The 21,843-nt window shown below is 38.2% G+C and overlaps 1 protein-coding gene across 1 annotated transcript in view; it reads left to right on the forward strand.

Annotated features, from left to right (window-relative positions):
• The window catches only part of CUBN (cubilin), a 256,070-nt gene that overhangs the window by 160,501 nt on the left and 73,726 nt on the right, over positions 1-21,843 (forward strand). The window contains exons 40-48 of the mRNA XM_087420786.1: positions 3,275-3,472; positions 8,094-8,240; positions 10,326-10,516; positions 10,674-10,857; positions 15,469-15,643; positions 16,623-16,801; positions 17,976-18,185; positions 18,852-18,992; positions 19,664-19,845. Of these exons, the coding sequence (XP_087276912.1) occupies positions 3,275-3,472; positions 8,094-8,240; positions 10,326-10,516; positions 10,674-10,857; positions 15,469-15,643; positions 16,623-16,801; positions 17,976-18,185; positions 18,852-18,992; positions 19,664-19,845 (1,607 nt within the window). The remainder of the gene's footprint in view (positions 1-3,274; positions 3,473-8,093; positions 8,241-10,325; positions 10,517-10,673; positions 10,858-15,468; positions 15,644-16,622; positions 16,802-17,975; positions 18,186-18,851; positions 18,993-19,663; positions 19,846-21,843) is intronic.

Raw genomic sequence — 21,843 nt, forward strand, 5'->3', positions numbered from 1 at the left:
AAATACTACATTCTGTAAAAATTGTACATTTCTTTCTAAAAAATACTGGTTTCCCATTATATATATATATATATTTTTTTTTGAGGAAGATCGGCCCTGAGCTAACGTCTGCCAATCCTCTTCTTTTTTTTTTTTTTTTTTGCTGAAGAAGACTGGCCCTGGGCTAACATCCATGCCAATCTTCCTCTACTTTATATGGGATGCCGCCACAGCATGCATTGACAAGTGGTGCATCGGTGCGCTCCCGGGATCCGAATCGGTGAACCCTGGGCCGCCACAGTGGAGTGCGCACACTTAACCACTTGTGCCACCAGGCAGGCCCCTCCCATTATATTTTTTATATTAATTAGGGATTTGATATCCATGAGATAGTCTACTGCCAATTTCTAGAGACCACTTTAGAGATCTCTGAAAATTTGATTTGCAAATACCATCACACACACACACACACACACAATAGTTAACAATCAACTAGTAGACGGAAGTAACTTTTTTCCCTCTATATTTCATTTTCAATGTGCCTTTAGAAATGCTTCACTTTCTCCTTAGCTGGTTGTAAACTTTCATATTTCAAGATAAATTGGCCTAATTTTTAAACTTTTATTTTACTATTTTTAAGACATCTTTAATTCCCTCAGTAAGCAGTTTTTGGGGAGACTGTGCTTTTTCCTTGAAAAGTTGTTTAAACAATTTTGAATGGCTTTTGTGGATTTGAGGGTTGACATAGAAGAAATTCAGCAGACCTTTTTCAGAGGATATATTCAGTCCTTGGAATACCTGAGTGGGACACATTATCATAGGATCTCATAAGAATATTCAAACTTTAGACTTGTCCTAGAGCTAAGCAGACCCAAAAGGTTAGAGTCTATTTGCTTCTAACTTCTTGGGAAATATCAGCAGAGACCACTGATAAAGGTATAATTCATGCTTATCTTTATTTAATGCTCCTTAGTATTCTGTTCTGAAATGTTATTTTCACTTCCCTTATAAAGTGCTTGAAATTCTTCCTCTAAATATTAATATATTTATGTAAGAGCAGAGAACCATTGGCAAGATTGCCAAATGTAATTTAGAGCTATCCATTTAATTCTGGATGGCTCTCATAAGTAAACTTGAGTTAAGCTTTTTTTATATCTGCAAATCTTAAGTTAGAGATGGAATCACTTACTCATGCAAAACATGATATCAACAAATATAATTTAGAAGTCAAAAAAATAACAAATTCTCTTCTCATACTTATGTTCTATAATTACGTGATTTAAGTGTGTGAGTGAATAGAATATCATAAATCTCATTTTTCTTAATCAAACAAGGAAAGGAGAAAGTAAGAGGGTAAGAGAAAATTATAATTTTATAATTTATAGTTATCTAGATGGTATGATGACATCATACTCTGAAAGCTTCATTAAAACAAAAAAAAAGCTTAACGTTTTAAAATGTGTTAGTATATTAAGAATTGTACCATCAGCGTTTCCTATGCATACATATATTTATTTCAATTCCTCAACAAATATTTATTGATGATTTGTTATAGATAAACTGAAGTGACTAAGAAAACAAACAAAGATATAATCTCTACTCTCCAGGAACTTAAAAGTAATTGGGAAAGATAAAGCATTCGTATGTCAGTTAAGTAACAGTATAGTGGGGCTGGCCCCGTGGTGTAGTGGCTAAGTTCGGTGCATTCGGCTTCAGCGACCTGGGTTTGCGGGTTCAGACTCCAGGCACAGACCTACATCACTCATCAGCCATGCTGTGATGGCGACCCACATACAAAGTAGAGGAAGATGGGCACAGATGTTAGCTCAGGGCTAATCTTCCTCAAGCAAAAAACAAGGAAGATTGGCAACAGATATTAGCTCAGGGCTAATCTTCCTCAGCAAACCAAAAAAAAAACAATATAGTAATTAAATTATTAAATGAGAAAGCAGGTGGTACAGGAAAAAAAAAAAAGCAAGTGAAGGAAACTGAGCTTAATGTGGACTCGGGTCGTCTGAAGGAAATTAAACATGTCAAGTAGGAAACGTTAGTCAGCATATCAGTCAGGACACGCTCAGTTATGCTGCAGTAACAAACAATTCCAAACTCTGAGTGGCTGCAAAGAAAAAGATTCTTTTCCAGTTTGTGCTACATATCCCTCTTAGACTAATTAGGTGCCTTGTTGTTATCATCACTCCGTAACCTGGGCTGTTGGAGCCAACACTGTCTGGGACATTGTCTGTGACCATGGCAGGAGGAAAGAAAGCCCTGGCATGTCTCGGTATAAAAGTGACACAGGTCATTTCACTCATAAGTCATTGGCCAAAACTGGTCAAATGGCCTCACTCACCACAAAAGTGCAATTTCGCCATATGTTTGGAAGTGAGGAGAAATGGAATATTTGACAAACAGCACTGTTGACCCACAGTCAGTTAGTATGACCACTGCCTTTTATAAATTCAAGATAAGAAACATTTCAGGGGCCGGCACGTTGGCGTGGTGGTTAAATTCACGTGCTCCGCTTTGGCGGCCCGGGGTTCACAGGTTCGGATCCCAGGTTTGGACCTGTGCACTGCTCATTAAGCCATGCTGTGGCAGCATCCCATATAAAGTAGAGGAAGATGGGCACGGATGTTAGCCCAGGACTAATCTTCCTCACCAAAAAAAAAAAAAAAGAAAGAAAAAGAAATATTTCATATAGAGGAAAATCTTAATGTTTAAAGATGCTGAATAGTAGTAAGATCTTTGACTTGAAAATTGCTTTTACTTATTTTTTTTCTTTATTTCTATATCCTATGTAGTAATGGGATAAAGGAGTTAGGATCTAGTCCTCTAAAAGTGTACTAATAAGGTGGTCCTAATAAGATTCAATCGTGTACTGTTATAAGAATCGTAAATTTCTGGAATGGTGGAGTAAGGACCTCTGAAAATCCATTCCTGCGTAAAAACAGTGACAACATTGGCAAAAATTGTCAAAATCAACTTTTGAGAACTCTGGATCTTCTACGTGAACTTACTTCATGCTCAACAAACAATAGGCTCTCATTAATAAATGGGTTGTGTGGCAAAATTACGGTGAAAGAATTAGAATACAACGTGTTTTTCTGACACACCAAATAAATTGTGGAAATCCCAGCTGTCCGAATCAGTGGGTTTAATAAAATATTTGTGGATTTCTTTGAGAAGTTTTTTTAACTGGCTGTTTCATTTCAGTATAGGACTGCCACTCTAAAATGAACCTGCCGGCTTCTTTTCCATCAGAAGTGCTACACACATGTTGCTTTTCATTCTCCAGGTGCTTGTGGTGGGTTCCTGAGGACAGGAGAAGCGCCCGTCTTTCTTTTCTCCCCGGGCTGGCCCGGAAGCTACAGTGATAGAGCTGACTGCACGTGGCTTATTCAGGCTCCAGATTCTACTGTGGAACTCAACATCCTTTCCCTGGACATTGAAGCTCATAGAACGTGCAACTATGATAAACTTGTGATAAGAGATGGTGAGAAACCTTTAAAAAAAACACAACAAAAAGCAAAAATCTACCAAGTTTCAACCCTGACACAAATTTAGTTATATTCAATTATAATCATACTTGTTGACTACCTCTGTGAAACTCCATGCAAAATTCTGTCCATTTTGCACGGAATTTCACAGGTATTATGATCAATGAGGGCATCAAATACCAGAATTGGCTACAATTTCTGAAGAGTGTAAGGAAAGTATGAAATTGCCTGTAATAAAATAATCCACACACTACATCAGTGACAACGTTACGTTCCTAAAAGAAAACACTGCTTTTGGCTTAAGTAGGAAATAATAGTCTGAGTTTCCAGGCTGTGCCTCTTTCTTGTTGAAAGGCATTGGAGATAAATCTTGAGATTTTATACCTATGGCTTTAAGATCCAAGTGTGAAAAAGTATTTATAATTGCAACATATTCAATTTTCTTTGTCTGCTGAATTTCTGGGTAGACTAGGTAGAATTAAGGGCTAATATTTTTTCATCGTTTCCTCTATACACAGGTGAGATGTTGCTATGCAATGAGTGAGGGATATGAATCCTGCTGATATGCAACATGCATATGTTGTGCTCCACAATTTGCATGGCCTGGAGGAGAGGAGGGAGGCCATATCCTCTGATCAGTGTTTCTCACAATGTGGTCCCCAGAGCAGCAGCATCAATGTCTCCTGGGAACTTGTTAGAAATGCAGAATTTTCAGCCACACCCCAGAGCTACTGAACCAGAAACTCTCAGGATGGGTCCCAGATCTGTGATTTAAAAACCCTCCAGGCAGGGCCAAGTTTAGGGTGAGGAAAGAAAGACAGGATCGTGCCAAGTGTAGTGTCAGATTCTGTTTTTGTTTAAAAGTTTGATATTTTGATCATTTTACATTAAATTTTAATTTTTTAACTATTGCACTAAAATATTATTTATCTTGATTTCTAAAGTTTTTGGCATCTCCTTAAATTTTGCCCATGATGCTAGTGCTTCGCTTGCCTGCCCTTAGGCGAGTCCCTGCCTCTGGGTGATAATGATGGTCTCTAAGGTCTGAGAACCACTACTCTACATGATAAAAGCAACCTCGAATGCCTACCTAGACAACAGGTGACATAACCAGTGAAGTGTTACACTGGAGAACAGGGTTGAAGGGACAGCTACTAGGAATGCAGGCTCAGTGTTATGGATCGTCCTATTTCCCAAGAGATATGAGAGATACAGAATTTTCTATGAATTTCCCAATTGTGAAATTTTGGAAATTATTAAAGATTCTTCAGAGCATTTTGTGGACCAAACAAACATGTGTTTGCTTTTGGCCCAGAGGTTAGTAGTGTGCAAGCTCTTGTCTTCCTGAGCCCCTCAAGTACAGTAAGAAACATCAAATGGTGGAGGTGCGTTATTTTCCTTGCAGAGGCTGGACACTGAGTAAAGACTCAAATTAGTCATACAAACATGATAAGATGATAAACCCTAACTTTTCCCCTTTTTCCTATCAACAGTCAGCTATCAGCACATTGCCCAGAGAAACTATCATTTTTCCTCATACCAAGGCATTCCTGTGGATGTTAAAATATAAAACTTTTCATGTAATGAAATAAGTGTGTCTGTACACACATGTTATGAGTGTTCAAAACCTGATAGGAACTTTTGAAAAATAGCTTTGGTAGGTAACTGCATCAATGAAGTAAATTATGGTTGTTCTTTAAAAAAATCACTTTCTATTGAGCTGCCTTTTGTTCCACCAATAACTTTTCTTGGACCTGAAACCTAAGAGCTGTCCTTTTCTTCTTCTGTGTGATGTTGTACAAGTCACTAAATGGCTCCTAGTCTGTTTTATTGTCTGTGAAAGAGAGAAAAATATTTACCTCATGGGGTTTTTGTGAGGAGTCACAAAATGAATTCAAAATTCTCTAGCAAAAGTTTTAGCATTTTGTAGATGCAGAATTTGAAGTAGTTTAACTTAAATTTCAATTAATTTTGTTAGAGATATTTCTACGAGAGGTTTTATCATAGCCTCTTTATAGAATAAAGTGTTCTTCCTGAGACATAGAGCTACTTGAGAGACCACAGCAAATTGAGGGATATGCCAAAACAAAGACAATATTTTAGATTGGTTGTGTGACCTATCCATATAGATTCCTTTTTATTCACAACAGCATGAGTACTCAACCAACAGGTTCATTCTTTCCTCATTTGCTTATTTAATCACTCAAGAAATAGTTAAGTCCCTACTCTCTGTCAGTTGGTGGGTATTTTGTTCATTTCCACAGTGTTAATCTATTTTTAGAATTAAATTTTAAGTCCCACTTCAATTATTCATTCTTTGTCCAACCAGTTTTCTGCTTCTGAGGAGCAGAGGCATATAACATTCTGCAACAAATATCTAAGGCCAATTGACAACAAGCAACAATACTTGTAGGCCACTTGTGCAGTTGGCCAGTCATCACAGCCCCTTAGTCCTTGGCCTTTGGTCCTAGGGTGGCTGTGGACATTCCTGAGCCACCTCAGAGAGGGCCCTGCAGCCTTCTGGGAGAGCTGAGTCACTCTCCCACCTGCTTATTCATTTTGTAGAGTTGTCATGGTTCAAAATTGAATCAGTCTTTTCCAGACCATGCACCAACAAATTTTGCATACCAAAGATTCCCCCAAACTGGGACATTGGGCCTAGAAAAAGTTGTTTAAAAAAAAGAAAGAAAGAGAAAAAAGGAAAAAAAAATTGTGTCAAAAATCAGTAATCCTTTTATCTATTCCTAGATATGAGGTATACTTTCTTCATGATCTTAAAGAAATCATTTACTAGCATAGTTTGGGCATCTGGAGTTAATTGGCCAAGGTTTCAAACTGTTGTTGACTTCTATGTTCTATGCCCTTGGGCAAGTCACATATCCCCTCTAAGACTGTTTACTATCTACCAAGTGGAGATGCTGATGATACCCACCTAACAGTGTTATTGTGAAGATAAAATCAGATATTACTTGTAAGGCACTCAAAGTAGTGATAGTAATTGCTCAACATATGTCAGCTACCAGTCACCTTGGGGCCTCAGTTTCCACATCTCTAGAATGGGAAGGTGGGACCAGAGAGAGAATCACCAAACTACTTCTAGACCTAGCCCTTCACTAGTCTTTGACTTGTCTCTGTCTTTAGAGATCAGGTTCATCCTGCCGGAATCCATACGTTAAAGTTGCAGAAGGCACTAGAAATACCCCAGTATTTATTATAGACACTGGAAGGAGGAACAAACTATCTTGTGGTTATTGGGTTTTCCACCAACTAATCAGTTAGTTAATCAATAAGTTGTTAGAGATAAGCATTCTTTCATCAGTCTGAAGGGAGTTTGAAAAAAAAAAGGTAAAAATCAATAGACACACTCAGTCTCATTGAGAGATAAAATATACACATATGAAATAAATAACAATGTATAATAAACTTCAAAATTTTTTAACACTGATAATTAGAGAATAAGTCGACAAAAACAATTTGGGGTGAAATGTGTAGCAAAATAGCACAATGAAGATAATAAGTGCAAAGAGATAAACCTTTGAATTGTAAAAAATATTAAAGTTTCCAGAGGTCAGAAACCCTCCCAAGAATGCCTTTTCAAGCATCTTGTTTTTATAACTATGCCATTACATTTGTGATCACAGAAAATAGCTTGTTTTCTAAAGCAGTTAATAACGAGTGAGTTTCAGGTGGTGGTCTATGTCAAAAGGACTTATTTTGCTGGTTGTGTAAAAGGGCAAATTTCCTCATGTCTCATATTCTATTTTTGTTTTTTATAAGCTTGAAATGCGTTAATTCTCTGCCTTAGGGAAAAACAGCATATTTTTCCAGCCAAAGAGTCCAAGTCTGTTATAATCCCCTTTGCTCCATTCCGGCTCTGACTGGGACGGTTGCTTTGATAGAGACTTACATCCAAGAGCAGCAAAAGGAAAAAGGGCCGGGAGGTGACCCAGCTCTCCTCCCAGTGTGGAGGAAGGAGCATACTTGCTGAAACTACCTTTTCTCATCCTCCACACATGGACATCAGTGTGTTCTTTTAACAGAAAAATGAATAAACAACAACAACCGACAAAATAAAAGTAAAAAACAAAACAAAACAAAAAACCCACGCGCAATTAAAAAAAACCCTGGAGCTAAAGAAAGTGTCATATAAAAGTTTCGCATCTCTTGGCAATTGACCTTACATTAGTATTGGATCTGAGGCTGAAGAACCAAGCTTTTTTCTCTTTTAGGTACTTGATCTTCAGCAGTCAGAGTAATTTGGATCCATCTTTAACACACCCATCAACAGTGGTCTTTGATCACTTCGCAATCCCGTGTGCCCTGATTTTGAGTTTTAGTGCCAGTTTTTAGAATGACAGTGGGAACTGTCAAAGGAGTCTTTATCAAAAAGGGTAAAGAAAAAGGCAGGCAACACCATTACAAGCTGGAGCCAGAATGGTGTAACCCTTTGTTACAAGGACAAGGAGTGTCCTTGTATTTGAGAATCTCCTTATCTCCTAGGAATGGAGATGTTCTGAGAAAAATGTGTGAGCCGCGTTGGATGGGTTGCAAATGGTGACAGAGGAGATTCTTAAAACGTGGTATTTTCACGCTGACGTTTCCTTTCTTTGGTCATAGGAGACAATAACTTGGCCCAGCAGCTAGCAGTTCTCTGTGGCAGAGAGATCCCTGGACCCATTCGGTCTACTGGAGAGTACATGCTAATCCGGTTCACCTCCGACTTCAGTGTAACCGGAGCGGGCTTTAATGCATCCTTTCATAAGAGTAAGATGTTCTTATAGTTTTGTTTATCTCACCTCATCTCGTCTCATCTTGTCTCATCTCATCTCATCTCATCTTGTCTCGTCTCATGTCATCTCTTTCTTTCTTCCTAATATACTCTGCTCATTTTTCCATGCCAGGACACAGGTTATAAGTCAGTGCACACAAGTCTTTGCCCAGCCTCTGGATGGCCATCCTTATGTCAGGTATGGAGTTCTGATCTAAAAAACAGTGGCCAAGTTGTACAAAAGAGCCCCCTGGCCTTAGGTCTCTGGTTGGGGCATATTCCCCCCAAAGGGAGTGTGTTCCTGGTAGGCACAAGAGTAAGATTCTTAAAACAATTTTTCAGCCTAGCTGAGGAGTAGAACTAGAAGACAGCACATATCCATAGTACATCAAAGGAGCAATAAGTCACGTTATCTTCAATTTAAGAAATAACCAGTCAAAGTAATATAGAAGATATTTTCATAAATCCTTTGGTTGAAATCACTCGTTTGAAGGTTGGCAGGAAGAGTTTGTTCCTCTTGAAATATGAATTTGATGAGTCAGAGAATGTACACAATATATGAGAGGCTAATGTGTAGTATGATTGAGACTTTCAAAACATGACAAAATATGAAGTCCAATAATAACTTTAAATCCAAACTAGATTAAAGTTAAAGAAATAGTCCATGGAATATGGGATAGCAAAAGACTCTCATGTTTTTAACTGGAAAACATAATTTTAAAGTAGATTCTCAATATAGACGTTAAAAATCAATATTTCCTGCACTGTTATATACACTTTTTATAGAGTAGGGAGCAATTAAAGATGGATGATCTTCCTTACACTCAAGGGAGGCAGGCTGTATAGTGATTTAAGAGAATGGACTTTGGAATTAGACCTAAGATCAATTTCCACCTCTGCCATTTAACTAGTACTGTGAACTCTACACTCACTCGCTGACGAGCTGTTCAGTCCCCAACAATTGGCAAATTAATGCCTGCTCTGTCCTCTCTCTTTCCTCAACTCCCGACCTCTCACTCTCTCTCATGTATGTGTGTATGACACACACACACACACACACACACACACACATTCTTGATTCCCACCCTCTTCTACCCTCCAAACATGCTCGTTCCACACTCTTTACAATCTTGGTAAATGGAAAATACTCTCTTCTAGTTATTGAAGCCAGAATGTTTGGCATCATCCTTGATTCTTTTTTCACACCATAAGTCCTAATCATCAACAAATCACAATGGTTCTACCTTCACAATACATCTAAATTCCAACTACTTCTTGCCATTTCTACTGGTACCATCCTAGGCCAGGCATCTGTTATCTCTCCTTGGACTCAGGCAATCATCTCCTTATTGGACCCCTTGTTTCTGTTTTTTCTTACCCCGCTCTTGCAGTCTTAGTATGGCAGATGGAGTGATTCTTTTAAAATTTAAGTCAGATCATGGCATTCTGATGATTAGAACCCTTCAATGTCTTCTTATTCAAAATTAAGTCCTTTCAGTTTCCTGCATGACCCAGCCCTGCTGCCTTTTGGATCTCTCATTCTGTCTCACCTATTCTGACTTCCATGATGTATCACTAACACATCAAGCCTTTACACCAACTGTTTTCTAGACTGGAATGCTCTTCTCTCACAAAGACATACAGCTTGATCCCTCATTTCTTTCACGTCTCTGGTCAGATGTTACCCCAACAACATGGATTCTTTAACTTCCCCAGACAGTATAGCACCATTCCCTCCCCTCACTGATTTTTCTTTGCAGAATTTGTCACCATCTCGTGTATTATATATGTGTTTATTATATGTCTTACTCACCTTCAAAGTAAGTTTCATGAAAGTAAGTAATTTGTCTCTATTGCTTACTTCTATATCACCATCTTAGGAACAGCAACAAAATGAGTACCCAATAGTGTAGGCTCAATAAATGCTTATCGTGCTAATCATTTCCTATACTTTGGTCCCAGTTAGTTTCAAACCACATTTTATTGCCTACACTTTGCAAACCCTTAAGAAAATCAGGAAAGTGTGAAAATCCTGTTGTAAATGTTATTTAAACAAGCTGCCTTTGTTTCTTCTTGGGAAGGTTGTGGTGGATATTTGCATGCAGACAGGGGAATTATCACATCACCTAGTTATCCGGAGACCTACGCTCCCAACCTCAACTGCTCTTGGCGGGTCCTGGTCCAGAGTGGTCTGACGATCGCCGTCCATTTTGAACAGCCCTTCCAGATCCCAAATGGAGATTCTTCTTGCAACCAAGGAGATTACTTGGTGGTAGGTCGTGCTCGCTACCTTTTCTGTTTACTTTCTCTGCAGACATCATTCAGAAAACAAAATGATTTTTCTCTTCTGGGACATAAATCAATAGGACTTTTGCACTCCATCTTTCTCAATGTGAAAGAATTTATGCAATTTTAATTTATCTTTCTAGCTAAAAAATGGACCAGATATCTATTCTCCACCTTTGGGACCCCATGGAGGAAATGGTCATTTTTGTGGCAGCCGTCCTTCATCCACTCTCTTCACCTCAGATAATCAAATGTTTGTTCAGTTTATTTCTGATAACAGTAACGGAGGGCAAGGATTTAAGATCAGATACGAGGCAAAGAGTTTGGGTAAGTATTTTCACTGAGGATGATGTCTGTATCTTTCCTGCGATTGCTTGGTCTTCCTTGTTTAACTAGGTTAGAGAAAAAAATACATTAAGTTTTCTTGTCTGAACTAAGAGTAACAATGTTACTAAGAACAACTGCCTATTATCAAGCACTTACTATGTGCTTGATACATTCAGGACCTCATCATGACTGCTTTCAAGGGAGGTATCATTATTCCCATTCTAAAGATAGGTAAAATGATGCCTAGAGTTTTCCAAGGTTACATATCAAGAGAGTAAACAAAGTAAATTTTCCGTGACTACAAATTGAAATGATTTTAATGATCCCCTGAAATTCCTTAGTCCTTTCCAGTATAAAATGTCTAATTGCAAGTTAAATTCAGTTATGGAAACATTGTAAGAATGATAATTACATTTTTTTCTAATCATTTGTATCCTTCGTTTTAAATGAACACACAATCCTCTGATTCTATTATAACCCATTTAATTATATATTACAGCAGTACTCTTTACTTAATTACCTAAGTTACATTTGATTATAATTATATTTAATTCTACTGTAATGATCTAATTTTTGTGACATTTATTTTTGTATAATGTTTAATTGAATAAATAAGTACATAAGCATAGCTTCAGAAAAGAGAGTAATGTCAGCAAAGAGTAAATCTTTGCTTGTGCCCCCAAAATTAGATAATATGGATTTCGGGATAATCCTATGACCTCAGTCCCAGATTCTTGAATATATTTCAAAAAACATATTAAATTAAATAAAGCCATGTGTTTCATTGCACATTCTCCGAAATATGAGAATTGAAAATGTCAGCACAATTTCTTCATTTTGGAAAAGGAGAAGAAATAAGTCTCCACCAACTGATACAGAAAATCATCTAATAGCTTGAGTAGGTTCTATGATTAAGGGGAATGTACTTCTGTTACTTCCCAGTACACGCAGCTCTGGCATTTGAAAGGAGCCTTTGAAAACAGCTCTGTGAACACCAGCCCCATTACTCTACAGCTTGGGAGTTTCTGATCCCTCCCCATCTCCATGCTGAGCTTTGCAGCTAGGTCGTGAATGGGCAGGATTTCCCCTGGTGCTGAGGCTTTATAGAGTAACAGTGCCTTGTGCCTAGTGAATAGACATCAGCCCACCCACGGAAGTCTGCTTCTCCATCTTTACCCAGGATAGAGGACTCAGTCTTGATTTACGGTTTTGAAGTCAACATGTAGTGGTCATTCAGATACACTAAGGGTCTATTTGCAAACACTATGACTCTTTTATTCCTTTGTGGACTCTCTATTCATGCAAGAATGGTATAGCCATTACCTTCTCTCCATCTTTCTGACCTTAATATTAGACTTACAGGGTCTTTTGATTTCAAAACCTATTGCTGGTCAGCCCCAAACAACATGATCACTCTAGTTTCTCCCAACTTTCTAATTCAACCATTTTCCCTTACAGTCAGCCTTCTACTTCTACCATCAATCTTTCCACCATATATACTTCTAAGCTATGCCCATTTCTCATCCTTTAACGTATGTTACACCATGAACAACTTTTGACAACAAGTCACTTACTTCTATACCACCTTTCTCCAGAGATACCCCCTCAGTATGGTTGATTGAGATTTCTATGTCTCTGTGCTCAATGCTTTTTATTCTCATCTGATTAATTGGCTTATTAATTAATTAATCAAACATTTACAAAGAGCTTCACACCGTGCAAACTACTATGTTCTGTCAAGGGTTTCACAGTGCAGAGGAGGAGACAGACAAGCAAAGGCACAATTAGAACTGGTGTGGTAAGTGCTAGGCAGAGGAATGCATCAGGAGCTATGTGAACACGTGAGAGAAACACCTAGCCTAGCCTAAAGGATCAGAGAAGGCGCCCAGAGGAAGTAGCTGAATAGAGATTTGCCAATCAGTGAAGAAAAGATGTGACGACCTATAAAATCTCAATGGTTATGAGATAATAAGGCATATCTAAAGAATTGAAAGAACTCACTACTGCTGGAGAATGGCGTCAAAAGGAGGTAAACACAATGGTGATGAAGCAGGCAGGAATCATCATGCTAAGGGCTGTGGATGCCACCATGAGGACTGAAATTTAAAATGTTAACTGAAAGATAATGGGGAACCATTGAAAGATTTTAATCCAAAGCATGAATGGCATGATCAGACCAGAGACATCAGTGTGGCTGCAGCACTGCACATTGGAGGGGGAAAGACTCAAGTAGAGAGATCAAAGGGAAGAGTAATTCAGGAGAAAATTATTAGGTCCTGAACTGAGGCAATGGCAGTAAGAATGTAGAAGATCGGGCCTATTGAGAGATACTATAAATATGGAGTTGAGTGGATTCGGAGGTCAGTTGGATGTGGGAGTGGAGGGAAGGGATTGGAGGAGCCATGGATGACCCCTAGGCTTCTGGCTGGGTGGATTCATTCATCCCACAAACATTTATTAAGAACGTGCCACATGGCAAACACTGTGCTATGTCTTGAGGATCTGGCAGTAAACAAATAAAATCCATGTCCTCATGGAGCTCAATTTTAGCGTTAAAACACAAATAATAAATAAGTAAGATACATAATATGTCACATAGTAAAATGTATTAAAGAGAAAAACAAGGTGGTAAAGATGGGCAGGGAGTCAGCAAGAAGGGGAGATGATACTATCATTCACTATATATGGAACTCTAGATGGTGAGAAGATAATCAGGTCAGTTGTGGACATGTACAGTATGAAATCTCTAAATTACATCCATTGGAGATGTCCAGTAGGCTGTTGGAACAGGAGTCTGGAGGTCAGAAGAGGGATCTCGACTGAACGTAGAAGTATGAGAATCATTATCAGACTGGTTGTAGTTTAAGTCATGAAGAGGGATGACATTAATCAGAGAGTTACTTAGATTGAGAAGATGAAGGCCTACAGAGGGATTCCTAGGGATCTCCAGCAATGCCAGGGAAAGCCTGGAAAGAGACACCCAAGGACCACAGTAGGAATGGTGAGAGTGATAAAAGAAGGAGGAGGAGAGCTTAGTGTCCAAGAAGCTAAGGGACAAAGATGTAAAGAAGGAAGATGTGGTCGACCGTGTTAAATGCTATGGATGTAGAAAAAAGATTTAAAAAGATCTTGGGGTATGCAACTCTGAGGCGACTGGGAATCTGGACAAGAAGGCTTTGATAGGGCTGATAAGTGAAGGGGGAAGGAGGAGAGAGGGTGGTGAGGAAGCAGAGAAAGGGGCTGTAAATTACTTGAGTTTGTGATACGTGGAAAGATCAAAGGAGCAAAGAGGAGAAAGGGGGAGGCAAGGAGAGACAGACAGACAGACAGACAGAGCTTGATTGAGATTAAAAGCACAGGATAAGTGGAGAGATGAAATAGAGCAAGGTTCCTGAGGAGACAGAATGGAATGGGAGCCGCACCCAGAGATACAGGAAGATAGTGTATGGCGGAAAAATAAAGGGGGGTAGAGATGCAGGTGAATTTATCAGGGATGGTAACAAATAAGGAATAACAAATTGAGGGAGTTCTCGACTGATTTCTTCTACTTTCTTTCTAAAGGAGAACTCAAATAGAATTGGGAGAATGAAGGGTTTAGAGAATATGGTCAAGTTTCAAATAGCTGTTGTAGTTTATATGAAAAAACGGGAGGATTGCTTGGCAGTGTTGCCAGTGGAGAACATGCATTTGCAGTGGCGTCAATTTCCATGAATGGTTTGAATTAAATTTGCAAGGAGAATCTGAAGGAAAGACCGGGAGGAAAGGAGTTAAAGGCAGACAAAGGAATTTGCAGTTTAGGATTTCAGAGATAAAAGAGTTCTGGGTAATGACAAAATTCAGGATATGACCATAAGTGGCTGAATGACAGTAGAAATAAATGTCAATGGAATTCAGCAGATCTGGTATCTGCGAGGCTTAGTTATTGGACAGGCTAATTTCATTGGCATTGTAAGTAACCAGTTTACTCTTGCCTTGTCTGTTTGCTGAGATGGCCAAAAAATGTTTCTTGATAAAAGAAAAGTATTTTTACACAATACTTTGGTCTCTTGAAAATATAAAAAGCTCATTTATCTTCTTGTAAAAACTGGCTGATAAATTCTCTCATGCCATTCTTCTCTTGCCATTCAAATGCATCTAAATCCTGAAGAAACATAATGAACAAATGCCCATAGAGTTGTGCAAATATCTATCTGCTTAGTCTTTTAAATATATCAAGATCACGACTCTGCATCATTCTATTGAACCGTACAGTCAGAGGGCAGCTCTAAGTGCTAGTACATTTACATGCTTATCTATGTGGCGGGTATGAATGAATGCTTCCATGATGTTCTGCGGCATGCACTGTGCACCATAGTCATTTTGTTGGCTTCGAGGAAGAGTGAAATTTCCAATGAGAGTATATGGTTTGGCAAATTAGAAAGTGATACACTTGGTAGCTCCCTTGACAGCAAATTCAAGATTTATTTGCTTAAAAAGAAAATGAGGATAATTCCAGATGAAAGGAAATTGCGAATGGAAATACAGATAAAGAGACTTTTAGAAATGATACTGGCAGTTGGCTGCATCCTCTTTGTCTAGACTGTAGATTGATTTAACTGTGTTTCCTGACAGCCTGTGGGGGCAATATCTACATCCATGATGCAGATTCTGCTGGATATGTGACCTCTCCGAACCACCCCGACAATTATCCCCAGCACGCTGACTGCATTTGGCTCATAGCTGCTCCTCCCGGGAAGCTCATAAGGCTGCAGTTTGAAGATCAATTCAATATAGAAGTAACACCCAAGTAAGTCACCTCCATTTAATTTTTCTTCTACTCAGAGTCAGTTGTCATGTCTCAGAACAATTTCTTTCTTCTTTTCTCAGCAGCATATACAACTTAGGAAATCTAAGGCTGCAGAAGGGAAATGCTTAACACCTCGAGCTTGAAAACACTGCCTGCCAGCCACTCTCCCGTCAGCTGAGCAGATTATGTACACAGATGTTGTCCCCTGTGACCCCATGCACATCCTCCTAGAGACACTGAGGATGGCCATTGGAGATTTATGTTATCCGTTCTTCCTCCCACAGGAAAAATATAGTGTCTCTGGTAGACAAGTATTTATTTGCCCAGCCTCATACTCAGTGTCATAAATGATAAAATATCTGTTTAACAAATGGAAATGTGTGTTATGTGACACCAGGGGTCACCAGTGTCAGAGACAGGACTAAAGTAAGTACAGCACAATTTCCCAATCTCTATTTAATAAGACTTCTTAAAGGATTGCAAGCCAGAGAGTAAGTTCTAGTATGTTGAACACAAAGGGAATAACTACACAAACTGAAAAAAAAAATCTGCATTTTCTCATTTAACAAAAGTGTGTATACATTTCCTTGAATATATTTATGGTACAAAACTCAGGAACAAGAGTTTACCATTTATGGGTGCCTGATATAACGCTCCTCTCCCACTCAGTGAGCAGTAATTGGCTGATTGACTTTCTCAAGAAATATTGGGTAAATACTTGCCCACTTTTATGGACACAGAAAGTTCCAGCTGAGACTCTCCATTAGCCCCGGTCGCAGAGCTGTGAAGAGAGAGTTCATCTTTGTCATGTGAAATGTGTCATATCATCATGTGAAACAAAATACTTGATTGTTTGAATTTCCTTCTGCTACAGAAATGATGATTTCATAATGTTTTTGGAGAAAGTGAAGTCTTCATTATCAAAATATGTCAAAGCAATTGACTTTATATAGTAAGCAAAATTTTCTTTCCATTTTAGCTGTACATCCAATTACCTTGAGTTGCGAGATGGAACTGATTCAAATGCACCAGTACTTTCCAAGTTTTGTGGGACATCTTTGCCCAGCAGTCAGTCGTCCTCAGGAGAGGTGATGTATTTGAGATTCCGGACTGACAACAGCCCAACTCATGTGGGATTCAAGGCCAAATATTCTATAGGTAACAATATTTTTTATATTCAACGAGAAAGTAGTGATAGAATAAATAAAACTTTAAAACATTACACCATATTTAAAGAAGTCTTTCTATCTGCCAAATTTCAATAATTATTTTAATGATAGAAATAAGAAATGTAAATGTTTAAAACCACAAGTCATTGATCAATTTTAATTTTTACTTTGATTTCCATTTTAAAACACTCTGTTTAGTAAACTTGAATATTTTGTATTTTTTCCTAACTTGTTTGTGAAAGACATATTCTATTAAATTCTTGTTTCTTCCTCTTATCATGAAATATGTATAATATTAATTTAAATAGTAAAACTCTTTAGTAGTCAAATACTTATATTTAGAACACTGACTTTGAACTCATCAGTAATAGATAATTGAGATGTTTTTCCCCTAAAATAAGTGCCAAATCAGTCACTTGACAAAAAGCAAATATGTCTCCTCAATGTTTTGGTTTTTCTACTTAAAAAATGAGCAATAAATATGCATATTAAAGATTCACTATAATAAGGTCATAATTACATAGAATTTAGTATGTCGTGGGTCTGACCACCAACAAACATATTTAATATAGCCCAAACTCAGAAAGCCTAGTCATAACAATATTTAAGCTACATCATAGGTCATTTTATAGCCTGAGGCAAGTTGTATATAATTGAATCTAAGTATCACATCCAGCTGATAAGAAATAATTGAATAGTAATTTTCATGGCCCTGAGATACCAGTTACTGCAGTTTGATAAACTACAAATGGCAGGCATCACTAATCAATCACAGCACCCCTTCCAGGTGAGCTTGGACTCATCTTCAGTATCACCAACACAGGGCACTAGGCAGACCCTATCAATCTATCAGTTGGTTCTTGAAATGAAACCCACTTGCAACTAATAGCTCTTACATGGTGTCCCAAGAGAATTAATGAGATGTTACAGAATATGCCATTCAACAGTCTTTGTCTTCCATTTCCCATTATTGGATTGCAGTTGTGGTATCATTTCTCTTTACTTCAATAGTGGATTTCAAGATATCAGGGAAGCACTAACTAAACATTTTCAGAATTTTTAAAACTTCAACTCATATTCACTTGGGACCCAATAGTTTTTAAATGTGCTGATTAAATTAAATATATATATATATTAATAGAATATTGCTCTTTTTTTTGCAGCCCAGTGTGGGGGAAGAGTTACAGGGCAAAGTGGTGTCATTGAAAGCATCGGATATCCAACCCTTCCGTATAGAGACAATTTATTCTGCCAGTGGCATTTCCAGGGTCCCTCAGGACACTATCTCACCATCCATTTTGAAGACTTTAACCTTCAGAATTCCTCTGGCTGTGAAAATGACTTTGTGGAGATCTGGGAAAGCCATACCTCAGGTCAGTGAAATATATCTGCTGTTTTTTGGGGGTGTTTATTTTCGCATGTGCTCATTCAGTCTCTGAAGTTTCCTTACTTCTAACAAAGTCAAAGTTATGTGTATTCTTTGCAGAGAAATGCAGCTCTATCAGCTCTGGGCAGTGCTAGCTTTTCCCTCCCTCGATTCCTACCCTAAACCATGGGTGTCCAAAGCCCCAGGTGTCATTAGATAGCTTCTCCTGGAGACCACATTGAGAGAGCACTGCACTGAGAAGGCATCGTCTTCCTGCTGAGACCTTCCAGGGCCATAGGCAATTATTTGAGGGGCATCCTGTAGGGTAAGGAGAGGAAAGCGTAATGTATCCTGGAAATAATATGAGATGGACACTTGTCACTCTGTTGCCTGGAACCATTCATTACTTTAACCAAACAAGCTAGCCTTCTTCAGAGTGCTGAGATGTCCTTGCCCTAATTGGTTGCAGTTTTTGTTATACTTCTTCATATATTTGAATATGTTGATTTTTATTCATGTTTGTCCTGCTTCTCTTGACAAAAATTACCATGTCCTCGTGGGCAGAGTCTTGTCTTTTATTATTTTCTTGTTCAACTTGCAGAACACCTCCAGTAGAGGTTAAATGAAATCAATCACCTGGTCATATACATATGTAATTATTTGACTCTCACAGGAAATTTACTGGGCAGATACTGTGGAAATACCATTCCCAACAACATAGACACTTCTAGCAATGTCGCTTTGGTCAGGTTTGTCACAGATGGCTCTCTTACTGCCTCAGGATTCAGACTACATTTTCAATCCAGTCTGGAAGGTAAGTTCATTGATTCATTAAAAAATGTATATCATTGAGCACCTACACTGGATAGACACTATGCTAGGCACTGGTGTGACAAAACAAAAACCAAAACAAAACATGACCACTGTCTTCTTGGGCCTTACAGTCTAGTGGAGAGGCAGACACTGATCAAATAGTCACCAATAAATGAAAAATCACGACTGTGATCAATGCTACAAAAGGAAAATGAGGGATGTAAGGGGATAAGAGTTGCACTGCGTTACTCATCTTAAGAAAGCTGGTCTGTTAGTCCTACAGTTACTTACAATTTGCATTCCAAATTCCCTGACAAACTCAGGTGAAATAAAGATCTTGTCTGAAAAAATTGGATAATTACTTTAGCCTTCCGATTTTCCTGCCTCTTAAGATACCACATTTATTGGTCTCTCATATTTCTTGGGCCATGATGATAAAATGCTGCCAGTGAACTATCATGCAAAAAAATATTAAATATTAAATATTGGAGATAGGAAGTGAATAGAAATGTTTTCTATAAGTGCTCATATATATATCTTGATAAATAAGAGCAATGATTTTGTCTAGTGGGATAATAAAAAAAAATACTTTAATTTCAAGAACATTCCTTATAGAAGGGCTCATTTTGATTTGATTGGAAGTTTTCTTGTTTTTTTTTCTTTCCCCTTCAGAGTGTGGTGGGAATCTACAGGGCCCTACTGGAACATTTACTTCTCCCAACTACCCGAACCCAAATCTTCATGGCCGGATCTGCGAGTGGAGAATCATTGGACAGGAAGGCAGGCAGATCACCCTAACTCTTAACAACCTGAGGCTGGAAGCTCATCCATCCTGCAGCAGTGAGAGTGTGACAGTAAGTGTCTCGTGCAGTCAGGGATGTTATATTCCATTGTTTATGGAGTTTATTGACCCGTAAATTATAGTCAGAAAACTAGGTCAAGAATATTCCCATACGTGCAACTGTATCTCAGACAAATTCTGAGTATTTCAGATAGAACAAAATCACAATAAACTGCCATAATATTTGTAAAAGCTGTTTTAAGAGACTGTTAGTTGTCACAACATACATCAGGGTTATGGGTAGGATAAATTTTAAGAGCCAATGATCGTTACACATGGCAAAACTGGGTGAACAGAGAAAAGCTAAGCCTCTGGGTATCACATGGCTGCGTGGGACCATTTACAGAGCAAGCCACCACCAAAAGTTGAAGCAGAGTGGTCTTGCATAATTACTGTTCTCTGCCAGAGGTACTGGGGGACTCCTCTGGAGGACGTGGCTGCCTGCCCTCCATGATGCCAAGCTCAAACGCTTTGAGACACACCTTCAGCATTCTTAGCTTCCCTTAGCAAAAGAAAGCAAATGAGATCCATGAGTGTGAAAGAAGATTGTTAACTGTGAAATGACAGATATATATGCATATATACTATATCAATTGTAGATGAATATTAGTATATTTCCACACCCAACTGGCCCTTTCTTCAGTCTTTGTTACCTCAGTAAATAACAATTCCAAACTTCTGGTTGCTCAGGTCAAAAACCTTGATGTCTGTTTTGGAGTCCTTCCTCTCAAACCTTATACTGCATCCATAAGCAAGTCCCATCCATTGGCAGTCTCTTTAAAAAAGATCCAGAATCCAACTACTTCTCATCATATCCACTACTACCACTCTCAGCACTCAGATTTGTTTTAATAACTTCCAAGTGGTCTCCTTACTCCCACCATGTCTCCCTGCGTTCACACAGCAGCCAGTGTGATGGGTTTAAAAGTAAGTCAGATCATGTTACTCTCCTTGAAAATCCTCTAATGGCCTCTCATCTCACTCAGAGGAAAATCCCAAATCTTTACAACGGGCCAGCTGGCCCTACATTATCTGCTGCCCCCTCCTTCTCCTACCTATGCTTCTTATCTCAAACTCCCCTCCTCTTTTGCTCGCTAGGATCCAGTCTCACTGGCTTCCTTTTGTTCCTTGAATGAGAACAAAAGCTAAGATGCTCCCACGTCTCACCAGCTGACACTCCATGTATTTATTTGTTTGTCTGTTTACTGTCTGCTCCCCCACTAGAAGGTATGCTCCATTAGGACGTGCACATAGTTTCCTTTGCTGCTGAATCCTCAGTGCCTGGCACATGATAGAGACAGTAATTGTTGAATGAATGAATAGTAGAAATACTATCATATATTATCCTTTTTAAAAACAAGCCACTTTTGTTTTCTGTTTGTTTCCTGTTGGGTAGTGAATTTCAAAACTATGAAACATCTTTGTATGTTACTACCACTTTATATGGTCCTAAACTGATCTCATTCAACCTTCAAATTTTGCTCTCAAGTTCTAATATCTGAAGGACTGAAATGTTGTCTTTTATCAGATATGGAAAATTATGGAACCCAGTGCGTTTTCTTTTATTTGAAAGTCAGGAAATTTTGGACTAAGCTTGCTTGTTTTAAAGGAACATTTTTTCCTATTATTGAATGAATATATAGAGACAAAGATGAAGTAGAAAAAAAATTAACCACTCTCATTATACTGTATTTTGATGAATTTTCTTATCTTTTCTTTGCAATGAATGATATTACGTAGTTGTAATCATGTGTCATAAATTCATTTGTATATTCATGTTAATCTATTTTTCTGATTATAAATATAATGGATGCTTGTTGAACAATATTTGGAGAGTTCAGAAAATAAAAAATATAAAAATACTTGGAATTTTACACACCCATTGCCAAAATTTTGAAGTATATGCGAACAGTTTTTTTTCCTTTGAGATCATATTGAAATACAATGATTATTAGGAATCTTACCAGCAGAATATTCACATGCCCTACAGGAAAGATAATGTGAAGAGTCA

Source organism: Ceratotherium simum, chromosome 32 (assembly GCF_057802395.1).
Source record: "Ceratotherium simum simum isolate JZ-2026a chromosome 32, ASM5780239v1, whole genome shotgun sequence".
NCBI lineage: Eukaryota > Metazoa > Chordata > Mammalia > Perissodactyla > Rhinocerotidae > Ceratotherium > Ceratotherium simum.